The 21,324-nt window shown below is 39.8% G+C and overlaps 1 protein-coding gene across 2 annotated transcripts in view; it reads left to right on the top strand.

Annotated features, from left to right (window-relative positions):
• Positions 1-21,324, top strand: part of SATB2 (SATB homeobox 2) — a 130,498-nt gene that overhangs the window by 59,469 nt on the left and 49,705 nt on the right. For both annotated transcript variants that reach the window (XM_032114898.1, XM_032114897.1), the window contains exons 5-7: positions 1,816-1,939; positions 6,667-6,769; positions 19,231-19,703. In XM_032114898.1, the coding sequence (XP_031970789.1) occupies positions 1,816-1,939; positions 6,667-6,769; positions 19,231-19,703 (700 nt within the window). The remainder of the gene's footprint in view (positions 1-1,815; positions 1,940-6,666; positions 6,770-19,230; positions 19,704-21,324) is intronic.

Genomic DNA, 21,324 nt, shown 5'->3' with positions numbered 1-21,324 from the left:
TACAGTTCATAATTTAATGGATTCTTAAGTTCTAATTGTATCAAATAATAAACTCCTTGCCTTTTCTAGGGGCTGCATTGTAAAAATCCAGGTCTTCTGCAGCCAGTTGCTGAGATGTGATGGTGGAGAACTTTTTTTGACTTTTCTTTTTTTTTCTCCAGTGGTCTTTCCAGCAAGCAGAAGACAAGGAAGGAAAGTGTCACTGCAGCTCCATTTGGCATTTGGAAAATATTTTCCTTCTCCGAGGGCTAGTTCTGATTAGCAAAGCAAAAGCTCTCAACACTTTTACACTTATTTGCCCTCCTTGCTTCCCACTCTTCCCTCCTTTTTTCTTTCCACTCTCTCTATGGGCCTTCTAAAGAGTCCTCAAATAGTTCCTGATGTAAAGTCCCCAGCAGTTCATGGCATACTCCAGACCTGCAGATAAGCCTACATTGCACAGCCTCTTGTAGCTGTATGGCCAAGACATGACAGAGGAAAGAGTGAAAAATAAGACAGTCTGGAATAACTTGCTGACAATTCTTTAAAGCTTTGGCTTGAACAGAAGGAGGGGCCCACCGGGATATATGTGAGTCCTTTGGTGGTACATACCCTCCAACTGTTCATTTCAATTTAGAATTTGGAAGTAGTTGATGCCTCACTGACATTAAACTTCCAAACAGCAACATTTCTTTCCTATTATATCTCTGATGGTGCTTGGGTTTTCTGATTCCCATGAACAGATCTTTCCTTGGTTTTATATACTGTTACAATTTTTCAGCTGGGCTGCATCTCTGCTATGTACTTGTAAAAGTGTGTCTAGACCCTACAGACGCTGTGAAACAAGTGTAATAACTCGTTTCCTCAGAAGTATGAGTTCATGTAGCCTATTGTCACATCTGTATTAGCAAAGGGTGTCAACCCAAGATTAAGATCTCATACTTTATCTTCAGAGTGCCTGAATGCCTGGATGCCACGTAAATAAAAGGTGGTCTGTGACTTTGATATAAAGATGATCACTGACTACCTGAACTCCTTGAGTGCAACTAAAGGTTCATCTCAGGGAAAAGCCGGGCTGTAAGGGCAGAAGGCAGAACCACCTCAGAAGCCGTTGGAGAGCATGCATTAAGTCTGCACCAGTAATGGCAGTGACAAGCTTCTCCCACCTTTTTGATGTGCTTCTTGGGTCTGTCCCCATGCATGTAGACACAAACCATAAGCTTGTTAAATTAAAAGAGGCACAAGTCATATGAAGACAAAAGCTTCACTACATATGCAGTTCTTCTAGAATGAAAGTGAGAATGAACTACGTGTGACAGATGTTGGGCATATGGCTTAATGTGTTTCTGAAAGGCTCTTGGATACTTCAGTGATAAGGGCAGTATAAGAACCTGTAGAAAATGAAACTAATTTTTCAAACTGTTGCCTCCGCACAATGAGGGCCTTTGCTGTTCAGGGATTTTGTTAGTGGCAGTGCAGCGTATATGTTTGTTTTTCTACCCCAGCAGGAGTATCTTTGTCTGGAATCGATGGCTTTACTCAGCCATTCCTGGGGCTTGCTTTATGCAGTTTCTTTGCTCTCCATCAGGCCCCAGCAGGGATGGTTATGCACACGTATAATACCATAGGAGGATTAGCAACTGTGTTGAACTGCACATCTTCTGGTAATCGTGCTTGGTGGGAGAGGGATAGAGGGGAGAAACACCTTGATGGGCTGGCCAAGCAGGAAACTCCAGGGTTGTGCTTGTTGCTTAAAGGTCTATAGCACTTGCATGCAAAAAGTAAGCATCTGTGAAGGTGTTATTTCTATCTGCTTTTTGCTTTCTGTTTCAACAGTTGTTCAAAGTTGGAAGACTTGCCAGCAGAGCAGTGGAACCATGCCACAGTTCGCAATGCCTTAAAGGAACTGCTCAAAGAGATGAATCAGAGCACATTAGCCAAAGAATGCCCTCTCTCACAGGTCAGTGCTTTCAACAGGCTTAGGGAAAGAAAGATTTGCAAGAACTAAAGCTCATATTTGTTCTGTAAAGAGCCTACACAAAACAATTCCATAAATACCGAATAAATGTTTCATTTTCTTTAGAAAGGAGAAATTCTAATTAATATGTTACATAGTATCTTTACACCATGTTTTCTTAGTGGGTTGCCAGGTAAAAATTATGAATTAATTGATTGGTTTTCAGAAAGATGTAAATTCTTTATGTAGATTTTAATCTGAACCTATTGCAATAGGACTAATGATCCTCAAATGCAAGATTTGAGTGGCTTCTTCCCATTAGCAGAGGCTTGCTTTCCCCCCTAACCAATGGGTAGGTCTCATCAGCCTGCAACCATGATAAAAAGTATGCAGTTTTAACAGTGGTGCCCCAATTTCTAGGAAACAGCAACAAAAAAATGTATATGTAATTATGTTAAAAAAAGAACAAAAACTCAGTCTCATTCTTCATGACTGCTTTTTAAACGCCAGTGATGTCATGTCTAAGACACAGGTTCCTACAGATGTCATGAGCTCTATTTGTACTTCAGATAGTCATAATGAGACATTCATAAAATTTTCATAACTTAGTTCTCCTTGCCTCTCAGAAAAAACTGAATAACACTTTAGCACCCAGACCAGGTAACTTTGCTAGGCATGAAAAATATATTGCTTTCTAAAATGTGTACTAGAATCAAAGGTTAATCTGTCCACTGTATCTTTTAAAAGTCAAAACATGAGTAATCCCTGCTTCCTAAAAATCCATTGCTTTGCTTGCTCATATCCAACATTTTTCTCCTGTGATTGTCTGTCTTGCATTGCACTGTATGTTCATCCTACAATTCATGATCCAAAGCCTCCATGAACCAAGGGAATTCTCTCTATTCACCACAAATTTGCCTCGGTGTGTTATGATTATAGCTCCCGGGCAAGCACAGAGGTGAAATACAGAGCTGGTAGGAATCACATTCTTTTAGCAATGTGGGATCTGCAGAAGTAACAGGAATGGAAGGGTTTTGTAAGGAAAAGCCACAGAACTTGCCTTATTTACTAAAGGAGTAACAGTCACTGTAGATATGCATGGTGTTGAATATGCATTGAATACAAAAATGTTTTTCTTCTCACACACTTTAAGTGTAATGTCTTTAAATAGAATTATCTGCGGAATCTGGTCAGCTAATGATGATTGCAGCATATGGTTGTCTCTGCCCAGTCTTCTTCAATATCCAGTATAACTAAACTATGCATCATTTCATATGCAGAATTCATTTGTTGTCTGGGTCTGTTTCTTCCCACTTCAGTTTCAAAGCCTACCAGGTGGAAATGCTGCAGTTGGTTTACTCCTTCTATAGCTTCAGTCTGACATGTATTTACAAAATTACTGATGACGGAAGTGTAGCAGCCAAAATCCTTGCCCCAGTATTTATTTAGCGGACAAAGCTAAGAGGAGACCCTTCTGTGGAAAATTGAGCTTGCTTACTTTTAAACACAGGTATAAATGACCTTGGGTAGTGACTAACCCTTGAACTGAGACTGCAGAATGCAGCTTGTATTACTATTATTATTGCCACAAAAAGTTTCAGTCTCTTTTGGTTTAGCTCACAAAATGCAGAAGATACAATGGAAGGTTGTACAGAAGCTGTCTATTGCCATCATCTGAATATGCCTCTAATACAATTCCTTCTCCCAAATCAGTTTTAAAAAAATATCGTGCCAAATGTGAAATGTCATTACAACCCCCTCGTGGTTAATATATTATTGACAGCAGCAAATTGCAGAGTGGTCTCTTAGGAGTCAAACTGCAGAGTAAATGCTGCTGTTTATTAATGTGTTCACAGTGCCTCAAGTACAGAAGTGGAGAGGGGCAGCGCAGGGAGCTCCCGCTCCCACCACCGACGGTGCTCCATCTCTGGTTCTCAGTGCCCGAGCTCTCCAAGCAGCCCAGATGGGGATTCTGATTGCTGCTAATGGGAAATGTAATCATTCACTTTGATTTAAAATTGTTCTGGTTTTTTTCTGCTAGGTGTATTACATGTCTGCAGCTTAGCTACCCTTAGCATACGGCTCCTGTTCAAACAAATAAATCCCAGTTAAACAAGCTGGGGGAAAGGAGGGTAGGTGGGGGGAGTGTGTGTGGCAGAAAGAAATCCAATTATTTCAGCATTTCCATCTTTTGGTAGAGATCTCTGTCTTTCCTGTGTATCGTATAACTCATTTCAGCACTGACTGTGCATTTTGTCTCTTTGCTGGAGCAGGCTTTCTTGGGATATGAGCATGTCCCATATTTTTCTCCTTGAACTTACTGCACAAGATTTTCTTTGTGTGGATATTTCTTAGCTCCTGGTCTAAGTAGTTTTCATTCCATATGGCTGTCATGGCCACACACATACCAAACATAGCTGCTGCTTTATTCCTTCCTTAAGGATTTTTCCAGAAATATTATGCATTATTTAGAAATTTGCAACTAGTGAGTGATTTTTATTTTTTTCCACTCTCTTCTAAATGGGTATTTCCTTTCTGCAGACTTACCAAGATTCCTAACAGAAATACCCCTAGTGTTGCTTTACATATAATAGTGAGGATATGTGGTTTCAAAGTTGTAATAGTTCTTTCCCCTGCAGAAGAGAATCTGTCCTGGGATTTTTTTACCAATGGTTGATTTACTGTTTGATTTTACTATTTAGTTTAAGTTTTGCTTTCTCAAGTAAAGATTAATGGGTTAATATATTCTGTGATATTGAATAGCCCCATGATTTCAGTAATATTGATTTCTTGTAGAGCTAGATAATTTGGAGGAGGAAACCACCCTGCGCCCCAAAAAAAAAGAAAAAAACCAAATTGATATGTAGACAGAGTTAAACAATTTCCCCACCCTTCCTTAGTGAATGGAAATTTAACTAAAATGATGCAAAAAACCCCCCAGGTTAGCTCAAATTTGTACAGAAACCTTCCTCAGCAGAGGCTATCGCCGTGTCAGGCTTTCAGAATTCTATTGCTTGTTAAAATGCTGTAGAGCAAGGGAAGATTTATGGGCAGGGAATTGCTGCTGACTGCCACAATGCTAGGTTTATGTCTCAAAATATTGATTTTAATTAGAAAATTGGATCTCGGTTTTAGAAATTGGAGTTGCTACTTAACAAAGCTCTTACTTCATAGCCTTCAAAATCTACTGCAGTGCACCATAGCACCCTTTGAGTGGGAAGGGCAGTGAAAAGGCAGAAGAGCCTCTTTACTGAAAGTAAAATTACCTGTTGAAGACTGAAAGTAATCTGTATCACTCAGTTATCTTAATTCTCTCAGTTTTGCTCACGTTTTTTAAATTCTTCAAACTCAAGAGTTAGGAACAGAGTCCTGTTGTGTTTCAGTGAATATGGGACAGGAGGCTGGATAAATCTGGAAGAGGGCAAGGATGATTTTGTTTTTAAAGCATTGTTAAATTCAGTGAGTCAGTGTGTAAGCCTTGTAGCTTTCCAGAGATGGCCAAGAGCCTGCAGAAACCCATAGGCCAGAGCTTGAAGCCATGGTTTGAGTTGTGAGGTCATCCTTGCTCTCTCCTCTTGGTGCAGAAAGGTCGCACAAGGTGCCACGGCTTTCTCTGAGCTTTGATGAAAGTGCAGAAGGAGGGCATGAGGCAAAGATGGTCTGTGGAGAAGGTGCATTGGCTGCTGTGTGTTGGTGCTGTTAGATTGCATTGCCTTGCTGGCAGTGTACATGTGCTGGGAATGATTTGACCCTGGAAGAGTTCAAGAAGGGGAAAAGGAGAGCAAAATCGTTAAAAGGATGCCTCCTCTGTAGCATGGAGGAGGGGAAGGGAAAAATAGAATGGAAGAACTACCAGTAATGAGGCTGTTAGCCATCCTATGGACAGAAGCATCCCAGATATAAAATATCCTTTTTACTGGTGTCAGGTGCTGCAGAACCAGTCTGCAGCTCTCTCCTCAGTTGGCTTGTACGGAGTTGCTTAGGGGGAATTTGCAGAGTAGGGAAGGTTGCTGGTTAGGCAAGTAATATTTCAGTTTTATTGAGCTTTCTTGTGGGTTTTGACTGCTCTGTGTTGTAGTTTGTGTATTTCCCTTTGCTCTGAATGGCACTGCTAATTTCTCTTCTGGGTGATTTTTCACACAAGGGCTAATCACACGTTTCTATAAATTATATTAATTTAACTTATTTGCCTAACTGTTGTTCTGTAGCAAGTAGCACGGATGTTCTCCAGTTCTTGGCTGTGCAGACTTGCTGCATTTGGAAGCAGAACAGAGACATCTGAAAAGCATTATTTGGATTATGCATGCTGGAGCATCTAATCTTACCTTTAGGATCTGGTCCCTAAATTCTGCTTGGTGCAGTGAGCATGTGTTCCTCAGCACGGCACTGCCTGTTGTTATGCGAGTAAAGTTTAGCTTTTGTAATATCACAAATACAAAGCAAAGTAGAACTTCCCTCACAGCCTGAGCTGCAGGTCTCAGTCTAGGTTTGTACTACATCTTTTTTTCACATAATTGTACAAAATAATTGTTTTGTGATTTTATTTATGGCTGGGCATATAGACTGGAGAATAAAACCAAATTTTTGTACTCATCAGATGGTTCTTTTGGTTTTAAAGTCACAAATGGATGATCATTATGCGCTCACATGTCATTTACTTTCCCTGGAAAAGATTTCTAATTGTGGAAGATATTTTAAATCACTTTTTGTCTTTCTTTCTATACTTCCAGAGTATGATTTCATCCATTGTAAATAGTACATACTATGCCAATGTGTCAGCAACCAAGTGCCAGGAGTTTGGGAGATGGTACAAAAAGTACAAGAAGATTAAAGGTAAATTGATTTTTTTGTTGTTGCTTTCCAAATTCTTGAAATTCTGCTGACAGTTTGAGATTATTTTCTTTAAATAAAAGTAATAATAAGGTATAATAATATTAGTGAATTTGTCTACAAAGAGGACACAGTCACAGCACATTTGAAATTAAATCTGATACTTTACAAACAAGGCTGGCATGAAAACACAGGACACAAAACATGCTCAAAATATCCCATTTAGCTGTGCTGAAAGATCAACTGTGTTTTGAATTAAGCTAAAACATTTTGGAAAGAAAAAGTTGTAGTATCTCAGAATTTAAACGTTAAATTGCTATGTAAATTGCCTTAGTTTCGTGTTGTTCCTGAAAGCTAAAAAACTGACTTTTTAAGTTATAGTGCCCTTGTTCTCTGTTTTCAATACTGCAAAGTGTACTGGCATTCCTGCTTTTATCCTGTAGGCATTTTATCCTGTAGAATCTGGATACAGAGGATTTAATAGATTGTTAGGAGACACTTGTAAATAACAAGGTGCAGCACCCGCTGAAGTTAAGATAAAAATAGCTCATTGTTTGTCTTTTTTCTACAACGAAATTGTATTGGTAGGTCTGCAGTGCCTGAGGGAGTAAAACTGAAATTCATCCCATTCTCACCACTGAACTGTCTGATCACCTGTCAGTGGTGCACTAAACAATGTGACAAGCATCCATCATGTGTGGTTGTGTGGTTTGATCTTTTGTTCTTCCTTTCCTTTGGCAAGGGACTTAGGTGTGCACTGGACCACTTGTTTTTGTAGGTTTTTTGTAGGGCTTTTGTTTGTTTGTTTGTTTAGCACTGTGCTTTAAATGCTCAGGAGTTTGAGGATAGTCAAAAACATTTTCATAATTCCACCTGGCTTCTCTCTCCCCAAATGTCCATCACCCTTGGAGGTTAGCTGTATCCTGGGATAGGGCTTTTTCATAGTTTTTCTCTCTTACACCACTGAAAGGAAGATTCATTGTCTGAAAGAAGGCTATTTGACTATTATTAGTCTAATAATAATAGACTAATTAATAGACTAATAATAATGTCTAATAATAGACTATTATTGTCATTTCTGTTTGTGATACTTTCACAAGCCAGAAAAATCATAACAGAATTCAGAAACATTATGAAGAAATAGGGTAATGTCATGTCCTTGAGAAACCATTGTATTTTTAGTCGTGTGAAGATTAGCACCTTTCAAAAGGAGTGTGCCATCTTTTCCTTGTAAAAGGCTGGCAAACATAAGCTACAGAATTTTGCTTGTTTTGTTTCCTTAGGACAGGCTAGAAATCTACATAATAGTACCATAAAGAGTCTGCTGCTTGAGTTAGGAACACATGAAACAAAATTGTGTGAAACATCAGAACAAGTTCTGAGGCATCTGGTTTTTCTCTGCACATCTGGCTTGTGCAGAGCATACCTGTAAGACACTCATGCCTCAGATCTGCAATGATTAGATTTTCACTAGGGGGAAAAAAGAAAGAATGTTCTCCGGTAAAATTTTTTGTGTCTAGAAGGAAAATTGTCCAGGCAGAATTGGGGTAACAGTGCAGGTAGGGAAATGGAGATGTTGCTTTTCACCTACTATAATGGTTTAGGCTAGAACTAAAAACGTTGATTGGACATTTTAGCATGTGGTTACCCTCGTGCCAGATGAACTGGATATTTTCTTTTCTCTCTAAATTGCCATTGTGTAACTCAGAAGTGTTTCTTTTCTCTAAATGGCGTCTCTTAATAAAAGAATTTTACTCAAAGTGCTTTAACATATCCTCTTGGTTAAAAAGCAATCAAAGGAATCAAACAGATTTGAGGTCATCACCATTCGCTTTTACTTGTTGTTCTGGGAGAACAGAAATAGGCTTTTTTTATTCATTTTTCTTCTTCTTTTTTTCAAAACTGGGCAAGGGTGCCAGTTGCAGAGGCACTGGAAGCCCTTAACTGTAGTGTTCTTAACTGTAGAGATGCTACTACAGCTTCGGAGTATTTCTAGCACACTGTTTTCCACTTTTTTCCATTCTTAGAGCTTTACGCTCTTACTTCTTTTTACTTAGTAAGTGCACAGTTAAATTGTTAAGTGCAATAAAAGCAGATTGAAACCTCAATCAAAAGGTCAAGGATCCAAACCCGAAGAGTTTGCCAGATAACTCTGTATCTGTGCTATTCAGAGACACAGCCAGTCGTTGCTGTTTGGAAGTTTGTGTGTGTTAGTAGGAGGAGAAAAAGGAAGGTTAAGGTATGTGTGAAGTAAACACAAGCTGCTATAAAGCAGTTCAAGTAGTGTTGATTCATCAACCATATGAGTGGGAGAGAAAACAAAGAGTCTGTGGCAGGTACAGTGGTGCATGGAGAATAAACAGTCACGTAACTTCAGAGCAGTAATCTTAACCGCCTGCAAACAGGAAGACTTCTGCAATTCTTTAGGTGGTTTCAATTTCTCATCATCTCTTGTTTCATGTTGTTTTGTTTCTTTTCTCTAGGTAGATATTCGTGCAGGACAGCTCAGTTAGTGTGTAAAATCAGTGACTCGAGTTACATGCATCAATCATCATGTACTCCTTTAATAATAATTTTAAACAAGGCGAATGGATGATGCACCTATTCGTTTTTTTGAGCTGTAGCTGGGTATTATTAGACAAAGCTATAATTTAGAGTCTTTAGAACCAGCACCCCTATCCTTGTCTAGCTCTAGTTGGTTACTAGAAAGTAAAAGCAAAAAACAATTCACATGAGCTGTGGTAAATACAAAATAGGAAGGGGCTTCAAAATAACTTCATTGACGTTGCAAACTAAATGCAGCCTACAGTGTTAAATGTGTTTCCTATTATCTGCTAATGTCTGTTTTAATAAAACAGTGGGAACTAAATGGTTGCTTCTTAATCAAAACCATGATTTCCTAAACATAAGCTATGTGATTCTGTTACAAATTGCCACATATAGATCTACTAGGTCAAACTTTTTTCCTTTCATAGAAATAAATAAACAGTAAATTATTTATGCACTCTGGAAGATCAAAGTAATTACAACCAAAGACAGACAGAAATAAAAACTTCTCTGGAAAAAAAGAAAAAAAGAGAAGCATCAGGTTGCCGAGTGCATAATTAATGCTTAAATAATATAAGAAAGTGAACAATCAATAATTTGATATCATTAGCCACAGATGTAAAAGCTGTACACAAATGGAATTGTATCAAATCTCTCAAAGTAAAGATTCTCAGTGTGCATTCTGCTGAACTCACCAAAAAGACAGCTAAACTACTTAGGCTCATAATTTTAAAAAAGTTTTCAGTTAGTTCCGCTCAGCATGGCAATTTGGTTGTGTGTCAGATGATGCTAGAATAAAATTCTGCTTGAATTTTTTTCTCCCACCCTGCCTCATCCCCTTAAGGTTTTAAGACGTTCACAGTTTACTCAGCAGCACGAGAGTTAGTGTACAGCCAGGCTTGGGAATTGGCTGGTGTGAGGATGAAGGCTTTTTGTCTTCTCCTGGCCCTGGGCTTGCCATGTGGAATGTGTGTGAGAACACGAGGGAGATTATAACAGGATGTCCACTCTTTCCAGTCTCTTTAGGATACACATATCTATTTGAAAGAGAGCTTATATTAAAACAATTGTAATGGAATGTGTACAGTGGTGGGAAACAAAAGGCTTATTGGTTCTTCTGTGGACTTCTTGCCCTCATGGGTGTCTGTAGTCACTTAAGGTGCTAATTAAGCTCTTTAGTATGTGCTGTAATTTTGTTCAAAATATGCACCATGAATTAATCTAGTATTACTATATGAAATTTTTTTTTTCTTTTTAATTTTACTTTCTTATTTTTCTTTTTGAGGGATGCAAGGCTTTTTAGTACAAAGTTGTGCATACATGACAAGGCTTAAGTATGTTTAAACCTGCCTTAATGAAGATCAGAGATCCCCCTTTTTTACTAAATAATACATACTAATCAATGACAACTATAGACCAATGGCTTATTCCAGTGGTTCTCAAACTGCCTTTCTCCTGCCCAGTCCCATGGGGATGCTTCTCTCAATCTGAGAAATGCTTGTCTGATTTCTCTAGAAGCTAAACTTGCTGAAGCTGGGAGAAGACATTCAACATTGTTGAAATGCAGGATTTTAATAATTTCTTGAAAGGTTTGCATTGATTCTAAGTTTGATTAACAAATAGATACAGAAATAAAAACACCTTGTAACTATGTACATGTATATATATGTATGTATGGAGAGAGGTATTTCAGAACTTAGCCATGCAATTCAGGTAATTGTCAAGGTTACCTACTTGTGTCCCAGTGATTTGGGTTTGTAGCATTTAGAATATTTTTTAGCTCTCTTTCTTAATAGATATTTCACTTCTAAGTGTCATGCTTTCTATTTTTATCAGAAGGACTCTCACTGTATCAGAATTCTTTCACAACTGAAAATCTTAACTGGTGTGAATATTTTCTTTTTGCCTGATGACACAACTTAGCTTGGTAGGAGGAAGTCAGGAAGGCAGCAGGAAGAAATAAATACATTGCGGACTTAAAAATAAAAAGACATATTTTTTTTGTCTGCATATGAAGAACATGTCATCTTTGCTCCTGCCATCAGTGTCTGTCAAAATATAGCTTTCTGTGGATGTGAGTTTTGAGACTGTGGCTGTCTCAAAGTTTTTGTGGAATGATGAGGCTTTTCAGTTTAAAGGAGGAGGGCTCAATTATTTCTGTTTCAACAGATCAAGAATGTAAGAAAAAGCTTTCATAGCTTCCTTAAATCGAAAATCTGCTTTGGCTGCTCTTTGATTTTTCCAATATTACTGATTTGTTGTTTATGTGCTGTTTTATTCTTGAAGGTTTGTTTGCTTACTTCCAATAATGGATAGACAGAGCAATCTGTTTCTCTTTTAATGTGTTCCTAGAGGCCAATGTAGGTTGAGAGAGGTTAGAAACAGGATTCAGAAGGGCTCCCAGCTTTCTTATTTCCAGGCTGAAGGAACTGAGAGTTGCAGCACAGTGATAATGCCAGTGCGAGTCTGGGGAAAATTGTCGCTATGTGCTTGGAGGAATAGTTTTTAATTGTTCCTCTGAAGCAGATGTTGGGGAAGCCTCATGAAAAGGCTCACCAGATCTTTCCCAAACAGTGTTTCTGACTTCTAAAAATACCCTATTTACTGATATATGCATGTATATTCCTCACTCTCTGTGTAAATAGAGGGGTTTATATATGTATATATATATATATAGATGTATGTGTGTATATATATGTATATAATGTATTTATATGCGTATATCTTCACCTTTTGCAGAAATGTTAAGTTTTTTAAGGGAATACATTTCATATCTTGACTGGATATTAGTCGTGGCTCTGGCACTAAACCATTTAGGGTTGACTGTGAGGCTCTTGACATTACTGTAACTTTTTCATACTTTTGCATCCCTTACTGTGTATTCATTTCACTAAAAATAGAACTTTTCTCACTTTCTTAAATAAAAAGGAAGGAAAATAACATCACGGGCAAACTTGTCAGCATCTAGGTAACATACATGACCTGAAGATTATCTCTGACTTGGAGACAGCCTCTCAGTGGCCTGCTGTGCTATTTCATGAGGAGAGTAGTTCATCAGTTGGCACTAATGATGAGGAAAAAGTGGCCTCTCTCTTTAAATATAAGTTAAACGTGTCAAGATTCAGCAAGAATTATAGACCCCTTGACTACTGTTTTCCCCACCCACATTAGCGTTTTGCATTTCAGCATTGTCCGTGGTGTTAAGTGCCAGTTTGGGGGAGTTGTGCGTGTATATTGTTAAAAACCAGTTTACCTGCTGCCATGCGTTCCAGGGGTGTAGGAGTTGTGGCCCTCTTGCTATTCCTCTCTGTAAAGAGAATTAAAACACACCCTTTGGGTTTATATTTTAAGAGTAACTTTCACCTAAAGTAAGTGCGTATATGAATCTCAGCTTTACAGAATGTCTTCCCTGGCTTCTGGCTGTTTTGGAGCAGTGGCTCTCTGTGCTCACCATGCCTGTGCTGTGGCACAGGATATGTGAAGGTTGCTGAGTGCCATCTCCTGTGCCTGCATATGGCTGGAGCTGCAGCCAGTGCTACTTTAGGGAACATAGGCCAGACAGTAAAGCTTGGAAACCCTGCTGTGGAGAAGCTGTCTAGCCACTTGCCCCATGTCTTGCTCAAATGATGTCACTGAACTTTTTAAAAAAAATGTCTCCTGTTTCAGTACTGTGCTTTTCTCAGGGAGGACCAGTTGTGTGCTGCAGCTGGGACTTCTGCCTTTTTGAATTCTTAGTAAAGAAGGGTCATCTTCATTTTTTAAAAAGTAAAATGTTTTTGTTTTACCCTTCAGAATCTCAAAATTAATTTTCTTTCATATTTAAAAAAAAAGTGTGCTGCCAAACAGCGGCATGTTAGCTCAGACAAAAAGGTATTTTTACAAAGTAAGCATTAGTGGAGATTAGTGTGAAACAGGAGGATGACTTGAAGCTTAGGTACAGGCATAAGCTTTCCTATATGAAAAGCTGCAGTGTGTCTCTCTGTGATCCCATGGATTTCATAGAATATGTAACTCTGAGAGCAGAATGGTATTCTGTTCACTTGAAATATCTGAAGAGTTTATATCTCTGTCTTAATGATGTTTGTGTTCTGTCTCCCTCCTTTCACCATCTCTGATGGTACGAATCAAGAAGACACACGTGTATCTCCCAAAGGGATTGCACAATTGGCTGGGTCATCTGGGAGGTTTGTATCTCCCTTTCGAGATGCCCACAAAGGATTGGTTCTACTGTTACAATAGTTTGACAGAAAGGGAGATATTTTTATATCAGATGAGAACATCAGTCCATCTAAACCAGTACTCCCTGTATTTCTGTCAGACAGCTCTAACGAATGATTCTGCTGCTTCTCCTTTTCCATTTCACCTGACCAATATTCATGGATTAGAACAAGTGGTCACTAGAGCACCTTCAGTGTAATGGTCTTCTCTGCCAGATGGATCTGCCATGTCCTTTTGACAAACAGTGTTAACATGATTATGAAGAACTGAGTTTATGCTTCTATGTGCCTCTTGAACCTATACACAAACCCAAAAATAAATCTAAAAATACGATGATGATGCTTGTCTTCTGAGAAGCACCTTTAGAAGCAGTGCAGTCCAGGGGCAGCCCATGTGAAGAAGATGATTTACTGTGCTTAAGCAGAACTGGCAGAAGACATGTTAGCATCTCTGTGTCCCAGGGGATGACTTAGTAGTAGTCTTGAGGATAAAGGATGAGAAGGTCAGCTGCTCATCAATGTCAGTACACTCTGCTCAGTTTATCTGAGATTGGTGCTGGTTAAAGGCCCACTTTTTATGATGATTCAAAGTAAAAAAATAGTGATTTGTGCTTTGGTGGGAACCGAATGGTTTGCAACTCAACAAAGAACAGACAATGGCCTTTCCTGTCTGTTTTCCATTAGGCTTGGATAAAGGCCTTTGGTACCCACAGCCAGCGGCCAAACAATTTCTGTATGTGCTCTATAGCTGTTTTGAGGTTCTGTGCTGTCCTGCAGGAGTAGAGGAAGGGAAAGGTTTTAAAAGTTATGACTTTTTGTCATGTCTGCCTCTCCAGTCAACCTGCTTTTCATCCAGTCCTGAGTGCAGGAACAAGTGGCCTAGGCAGAGATCGGGCGCTGAAGCCAGGGAATGACTACGGGTAAATACAAAGATTAGATGTTGAATGAAAATGAGACTCCTCAGACCAGCCCTTTGCGCTGAAGTGGTTAAGTGCGCTGTGATTAAAAGAAATAAGTAATTATCCTAATTATAGATAAAAAGATACAGAATTACCACTTTAAAAGCACCTCCTGTGCTCTGGAGTAGTTCTGTGATTTACAAAGGGGTAGTTCATAATTATGTAGCATAAGCAAGAGGGCACCCTCTGGGTGTAGTGCAGCAGCCCTGTCTCTCCAAGGTGGAGCTGGTGCTGTGCTTTGTCCCCCAAGCTCCAAAGTTCAAGTCTTGCTCCAGTGAGCAGGATGCTGCTAAGCCAAGAGAAATTGTGGGAACCTTTCCGTCTCAAGCTTAGTGCAGGGTATACCAGAGTTCACAGAGCTCTCCCGGCTTGGCCACAACTACTGCTAGAAATGGCTTTTATGATCACCAGGTTTTAAATAATAAATAAAACAAAGAAGCGAACTGAAGCACTGGAGAACAGCCCTGGGTGGTGACATCCTGTCACAATTGAAACATGGCAATTCTGCCGGCTAGTAACTTATTACAAAACGTTTCTTTACCAGCTTCTTCTTACTCTGGGGCAAAGTGCCTGTATGCCTGTGGGACTGAAAAGTTCCGGACACGCTGGGTCATGGATGCTGGCGGGTCCTCTGTGTCCCCGCTTGCAGTGCAGTGCTGGAAGACATGTTACACTCTTGCTCTCCCTGCTGCATCCCTTATTGTGCATAGGAATTTGGTTTCCAGTGCTGTCAGTCAATTCAGTGCCACGCATAAGCCCTAAATGCCCCACAGGCTGTTTGTCAGAATGTTCCTATTAACAACTCAGTGCAAATAAAGTGTGAGGGGAAGGGAAGGTGGAGAAATAAATCTTATTTTAAATCTTTTGAGCTGGTTTTATTTTAAATGGAAAGTTGCATGCAGACCACCCCAAGCTATTGTGCTGTGGTCTGCGTCAGCTGCTTGACTGTGCAAGGAAGATTGGGCTAGAGGTTAAGAGCATCACACAGGGGAAGGGTGCACTGAATTCCTTTTGTGCTGTATCCAGGAAGTTTTAACTCAGTTTGGAGTTGAAATACATTGACGCACATGGTAATCATTATAGGATGAGAACTGAATATTCGAATACAACAATTTGTTGCTCCCATTCTGGGGATTATGTTGGTTTCTGACTCTTGTAGAGGTAGAGACATGTTGTAGGGAGGTATAGAAAAATGAAGGGCAGATTCTATCCTGGAGTGCTGTCAGAGCTAATTGCTGAACTTAGCACAGTACCTGTTGTCCAGACACAAGTCTTTGCCTACCTAGTGGTGAGCTTCAGAAGGGTGGGTGGCTCTGCAGTATGACAGTACTGTTGTACTTGGTTTAAATGAGCTCTTCAAGCAAAGAACTGCAGCATTGTACACCAAGTGAGTGATGCAGAGAGAAAATGAAAACACTGGAATGTCTTTTGCTGTGGTCACACCACAGATGGAGGTAGGTAACAGCCTCCTGAACCAGCTTTTATTTAACTACCACAGGCATTGCTAGCAGAAGTAGTTTATCAGCAGTACTTGAATGTAGACAGCACACATCCATTGAACCCCTTCCTTTCCTGTGTAAGGACCTGCTGCTGTGTCCTCACTGCTTTATATTCCAGTCAGTACAGGACTACAAGAGCTCTAAATGTATCCCCAGTTTCAGTAGAACAATAGCAAACAAAGGAAAGACTGTAACTGGGTGTGAACATGGGAAATGGAGGATGCAAAGGTAAAAGCCCTGTCTCAGGAAGATCTGAGGCAGAATGCTGGTGGCACAAAAGCTTTGTGGCTCCTGTATCCCTTTTTCTTAGAGCATTGCTGGCAAGCTGGCCTGTCTCTCAGGACAGTGCCAGTCTCCATCTCAAGGCTGTCTCAGTCTTGCTCCTGTTCAGCCCCACAGAACCCTACCAATCCATAGTTAACAAAGAACAACAGGGAATCAGATACGGGAAATGTGTTAGAGAAGGAAAGAGTCTTGAGGAGTTGAGTAATGCGCATTTTTTCCATCCAGCGTAACTGCTAATGGTAACCTTTTATTACTGAGGTGGTTGGAGTGACTAGAATCTGGTTTGTTTATAGGGAGTACATGCATGGCTGTGTAGTCTAATGTGATCAAAAAAGGAAACTGATAATAAGGGAAAAATATACCTATGGAAGCAAGTCAGGTGATGTTTCTGTGTAATTCCAAGTAGCACTGCAGAGATTAACATCCTGGCAGCCTTTTCATCTTAAACTTTATTTTTATAGGGGTTTATAACTTGGCATTGAAGTCAGGAGTGGGTGGAAACTTGGCAAATGTGGTTCAGCCCAGAAAGTGAATGTTATTTATATTTATTTCTCACCAAGTTTTCAAAAACACTTGGTTACTGTTTTTATGTTCTAACAAGTAATAATTTGTTGGTTTCAGTGACTTATTCTCTGTGTACTCCTCAAACTACAAATAGTTCAGAACTTTTTCAGCTCTTCTGAAACTCCTAGCAGAAGGACTCTAGATTTTTAGGGTTGTCAGTGATGTAGCAGGATGCTCCAAGTATTTCATTACACTGAGCAACAGCTTTATTCGACTTACACCTGCTAAGTAGCTGTTGTACATTTGGAATAATTGCATTTGGCTGGCAACTGTGTGTATTTAATGGCATTACTCAGGTACAGGCTTAGTGCAGAGAGGCTGAGGAGGTGACAATATGGCCTTGTGGTCTCTGAATCATCGGTGTTGCAGACAAAGCAGCCCCTCCTCACTCCCCTGCCCACACCCCTGTATCACACAGTGATGGGTCCATCCCTGGAATTAGCACTACTCCTATTGCATATTTCACATTGATTTCGTGTCTGTTCCTAAAGTGGTATAGAACTTTCTGTACCTCATTCCAGGGAGGCCTACTGACATCATGAGGAGCAGCTTTTGAATAGGGATTTTCCATATTTTCAGCAAGATGAAATACTGCGTTATGTATCTGGCAGCCTGTGAGTAACACAGCAAAACGGTCATTTGCTGACAATAATATTTATGTATCACATGTATTGCATTGGCTTTCATAGTTGAAATACAAGTAAACGCTTACTTAGAAAATCAGTTGAGTTGAAACATTAGCTTTTGTGGAAAAGTGGAATTCATAGTTTTCTTCAAAATTAATTTTTATTTTAAAATTTTAAAGCAATTATTTTACAGAAGGCTAAAGATGTTATGGGGTTTTCCTTTAAAAGAATGGGAAGAGTGAGTTAAAATTTCTTACAAGGAAGTCCTGGATATTAAATCACCTAGTTGTAAAATTCAGTACTAGTGTTGTTCCAGAGTGACAGTTCTAAAGATAGTAGCTATGTGTTTGTATGTGTTCAGGTCATGAGTCCTTCTTTGTCTTAGAGTAACTCTGGAAGGTGAAAAGAGCTGTCTTTCTATTGAGAAGGAAACAGAACAAGCCATCAGTAAGCTGTCATTTTGAGTTTTAACTGTGTAAAGCTTCAAAGCTTTATACAGATTAGGTTTTTAAAAAGAGTTCAAAACCTCCTACAGTTGTTAATCATTACACAAGTTGTAATAGTATTATGGCCTTTATGAAATAAATCCTATCTTGTTATTTGCTGAGACCAATACGGGGATGAGGTAGTGGTTTTCTATGATACACTTCTCTGAACACTTTCATATGAGATCCATATAAAAATGCCTATTCAATTGCATGTAGGGAGGCTCACGGACTCTGCAACCTACTGTAAAATGACTCCTGATTGCTTAAAATTATCTAGGTAGGGGTTATATTTATGCACTTTTCAAACTTCATTTCCTATTTCAAATAGTACTTTAAGAGGAAATTTTCTTTTTTAATAAGTGCATTTAGTTTTGCAGTTACATGAAAAGATACTGTGATATTGCTGACATAAGATATTTAACAGGGGGACAATACACATCAGTGTATAAAACTATGAAACTACAGTGTATGCATTTTGCGTGTGCTGTTTAGTTTTTTGTAACATGATGTCACTTGGAGATCACTGTTGTGCTAAACAAGGTTTTTTTTAAGAGAGTGAAGCCACTTTCTTTCAAGTGGGCATTCGTGCAGAAGTGCTTTAAAGTTTCTGGACAGACTCATGGTGGTGAGGCTTTGGCTACAGGAACCATTGCTTTAAACTTTTCTCATGTGTGAATTTCATTGTTTTGTAATATGCTTTCACACAACCAGCATGAGTCTGCTGTGGTGCACCTGGGTGAGCTGATGGTACCAGATAGCTTTATCCACACAGAGTGCAAGATGGAGTTTATGTGAAAAAGATAACAGTTGCTGAGTTCGGAATGAGAAGCTGTGCCATGAGCTGCACAGGGAATGGCCTTGTTTCTATTTGGTTTGTGTGAATGGATGCCAATTCGAGTTTGTTTCCTTTACATAGATACCAGTGATTCTGAAACACTGACCGCTTTTAAAGGTTACTCAACAGATTCAAATGTTAGTAACAATACAAATGGAAGTGTCCAAGCTTGTTCCTTTACGGAAGGAGGCTGGAGAGGATACCTGCTACTGGTTTATACGGACTCTTCATGAATTGTGGATGAAGCCTGAGAAGTCCAAAAGAATGTTAATTATTCTTGTTGCTTTTACTTCGTGTTTCTTTCGCTTATGTTTCTGTGATATTTCTATGCAAGTGTAGACTTATAAAGTAAAGTAGGTGCTGTTGTGTACAGTCACCTGCAATATAATCCTTGCCCTGAGTGCAAACTGAAATGACAGCAAGCTAATTTTTCTCTTTTAACAGTGGAAAGAGTGGAAAGAGAAAACCTTTCTGACTATTGTGTTCTTGGTCAACGTCCCATGCACTTACCAAATATCAACCAGCTGGCAACTTTGGGAAAAACTAATGAACAGTCTCCTCATGGCCAAATTCACCACAGTACTCCAATCCGAAACCAAGTGCCAACGATGCAAACAATGATAAACCCTGGGCTCCTGTCTCCTCAGCTCAGTCCACAACTGGTGAGGCAGCAGATAGCGATGGCCCATCTGATAAACCAGCAGATTGCTGTCAGCCGACTGTTGGCTCACCAGCACCCACAGGCTATCAACCAGCAGTTCTTGAATCATCCACCCATCCCTAGAGCTGTCAAACCAGAGCCATCAAATTCATCGGTGGAAGTCTCTCCAGATATTTACCAGCAAGTCAGAGATGAGCTGAAGAGAGCCAGTGTGTCTCAAGCTGTCTTTGCAAGAGTAGCATTCAACCGCACACAGGTATCAATTTCTATTCTATAACCAAGAAGGGACAAAACTGTGGCTCTTGTGGGGCTGATGGTTGTTGCAGATCAAGGCAGGGGGTGTGCCATAGAAACAGGTCAAACCACTCTCAGTCTTTTCCCCAGTCTCTTTGTCAGTTTTGAACAAGGCTACTTCTTCCTGGAAGAAACGCTGTTTGTTTGCATTTGGCCACTCCTGCACCGTTACCTGAGCTTTGTTCTCTAGCAGTCATTCCGCTCATGGGAGTTCTTCCCTGAGCTCCTCTCTGTGGTTATAAACTTCCACATTTGCTCCTGCCTGATTGCCAGGAAGAGGTAATAAGAGACTGAGAGTTAGAGGTGTTTTTGGGCTTCCTTCTTGACACTTCCTCAATTCGTTCCTGTGGTACAACTGATGCCACAGCTAGTGCTGCTCCCACAAGAAATGTGTAGGGCAAGTGTGCTGGGAAAAGTGTCTGCCTTTTGTAGCAGATTGTGTTTGCTTTCATACATCTGACACAGGTTTTCTCACTCACCTAGTGAAATGCAGATGTTGAAATGATTGCATGATAGTATCAGCTTAAGCCTGGCACCTGGGGCACCCAGGGTGAATGTGTGCTTGGAAAGACAGGCCATTTACATTTATCCTGCTGTCTTTGGAGCAGGGTACAACATGTGATCTCTCAATTGTGATACTCTGTATCAAGGCTTAAGAAATGGAAAGTGGCTTAATATTTAATATTGGTACAAATTCCTTTTGCATAACTGGAGTTGTTCTTTGAGTTAAGATTTACCAGCAAGAGAAGAAAAGGGGGAGTGTGTATCTCTTGGAGGCCTGTCCCTTGTCCCATACAGTGCCTTTGTCTGTTCTCCTAGATTAATGATTTTCTTTGGCACTGCCATTTTGGAAATGCCATGTTATGAGGGAACTAATTAAAGTATGGAGCACATTTTATTACTTCCCTTCTTCCATTAAATTTGTAAGATGGCTGCACTCAGAAAAAAACCACGAGTTCTGGGATTAGCCTTGAGGATATCAAATGAAAACTACATAGGAATGTATGAGTATTTCCTCTTTTAAATGCTGCTTTTAATTTGGAAAAGCTTTTCATCCCTCTGGGGTCATAACCTGTTGTATATAAAGCCTGCTGTAATCAAGGTAGATGGTATTGACAGAATGACATATTCTGAACTGGAGCAAGAGGTCGGCAATAACGTTGCCAGTGAGGGTTTTGTCACTGTCACCAAACATGAAGCTCTCCTTTAGCCAGACTGGGAGACTTGGGTTGGTAATGCCCAAGTCTGCTATTAAATCAAAGGCTCATTCCCCAACAAGAAAGGAATTACCTGCTTCTTAGCCCTCCGTCGTAAGTAATACGATGTACTCTACAGTTCATGATACTGACTCCAGAACAGGCAAGTCTTACAGCATCCATAAAAGATTCGCCCATCTCACAACAGTTTTGTTAGTCAACAGGGCCCTAATATAGAGGACCAGTGGTCTTACATACAGTGCATCATGCCCCCAGGAACCATCACTGCAGCAGAAGAGTGTAGATACACGCTTAGGTTTCCTTGTCCTCAGCTGTTAATTCCAACTCAAATCAAGCTCCCCTCACATCAGGGACTACTCAGGATAT

The sequence above is a fragment of the Corvus moneduloides genome, chromosome 7, assembly GCF_009650955.1.
Source record: "Corvus moneduloides isolate bCorMon1 chromosome 7, bCorMon1.pri, whole genome shotgun sequence".
Lineage (NCBI taxonomy): Eukaryota > Metazoa > Chordata > Aves > Passeriformes > Corvidae > Corvus > Corvus moneduloides.
This window is presented reverse-complemented; position numbering and strand designations above follow the sequence as displayed.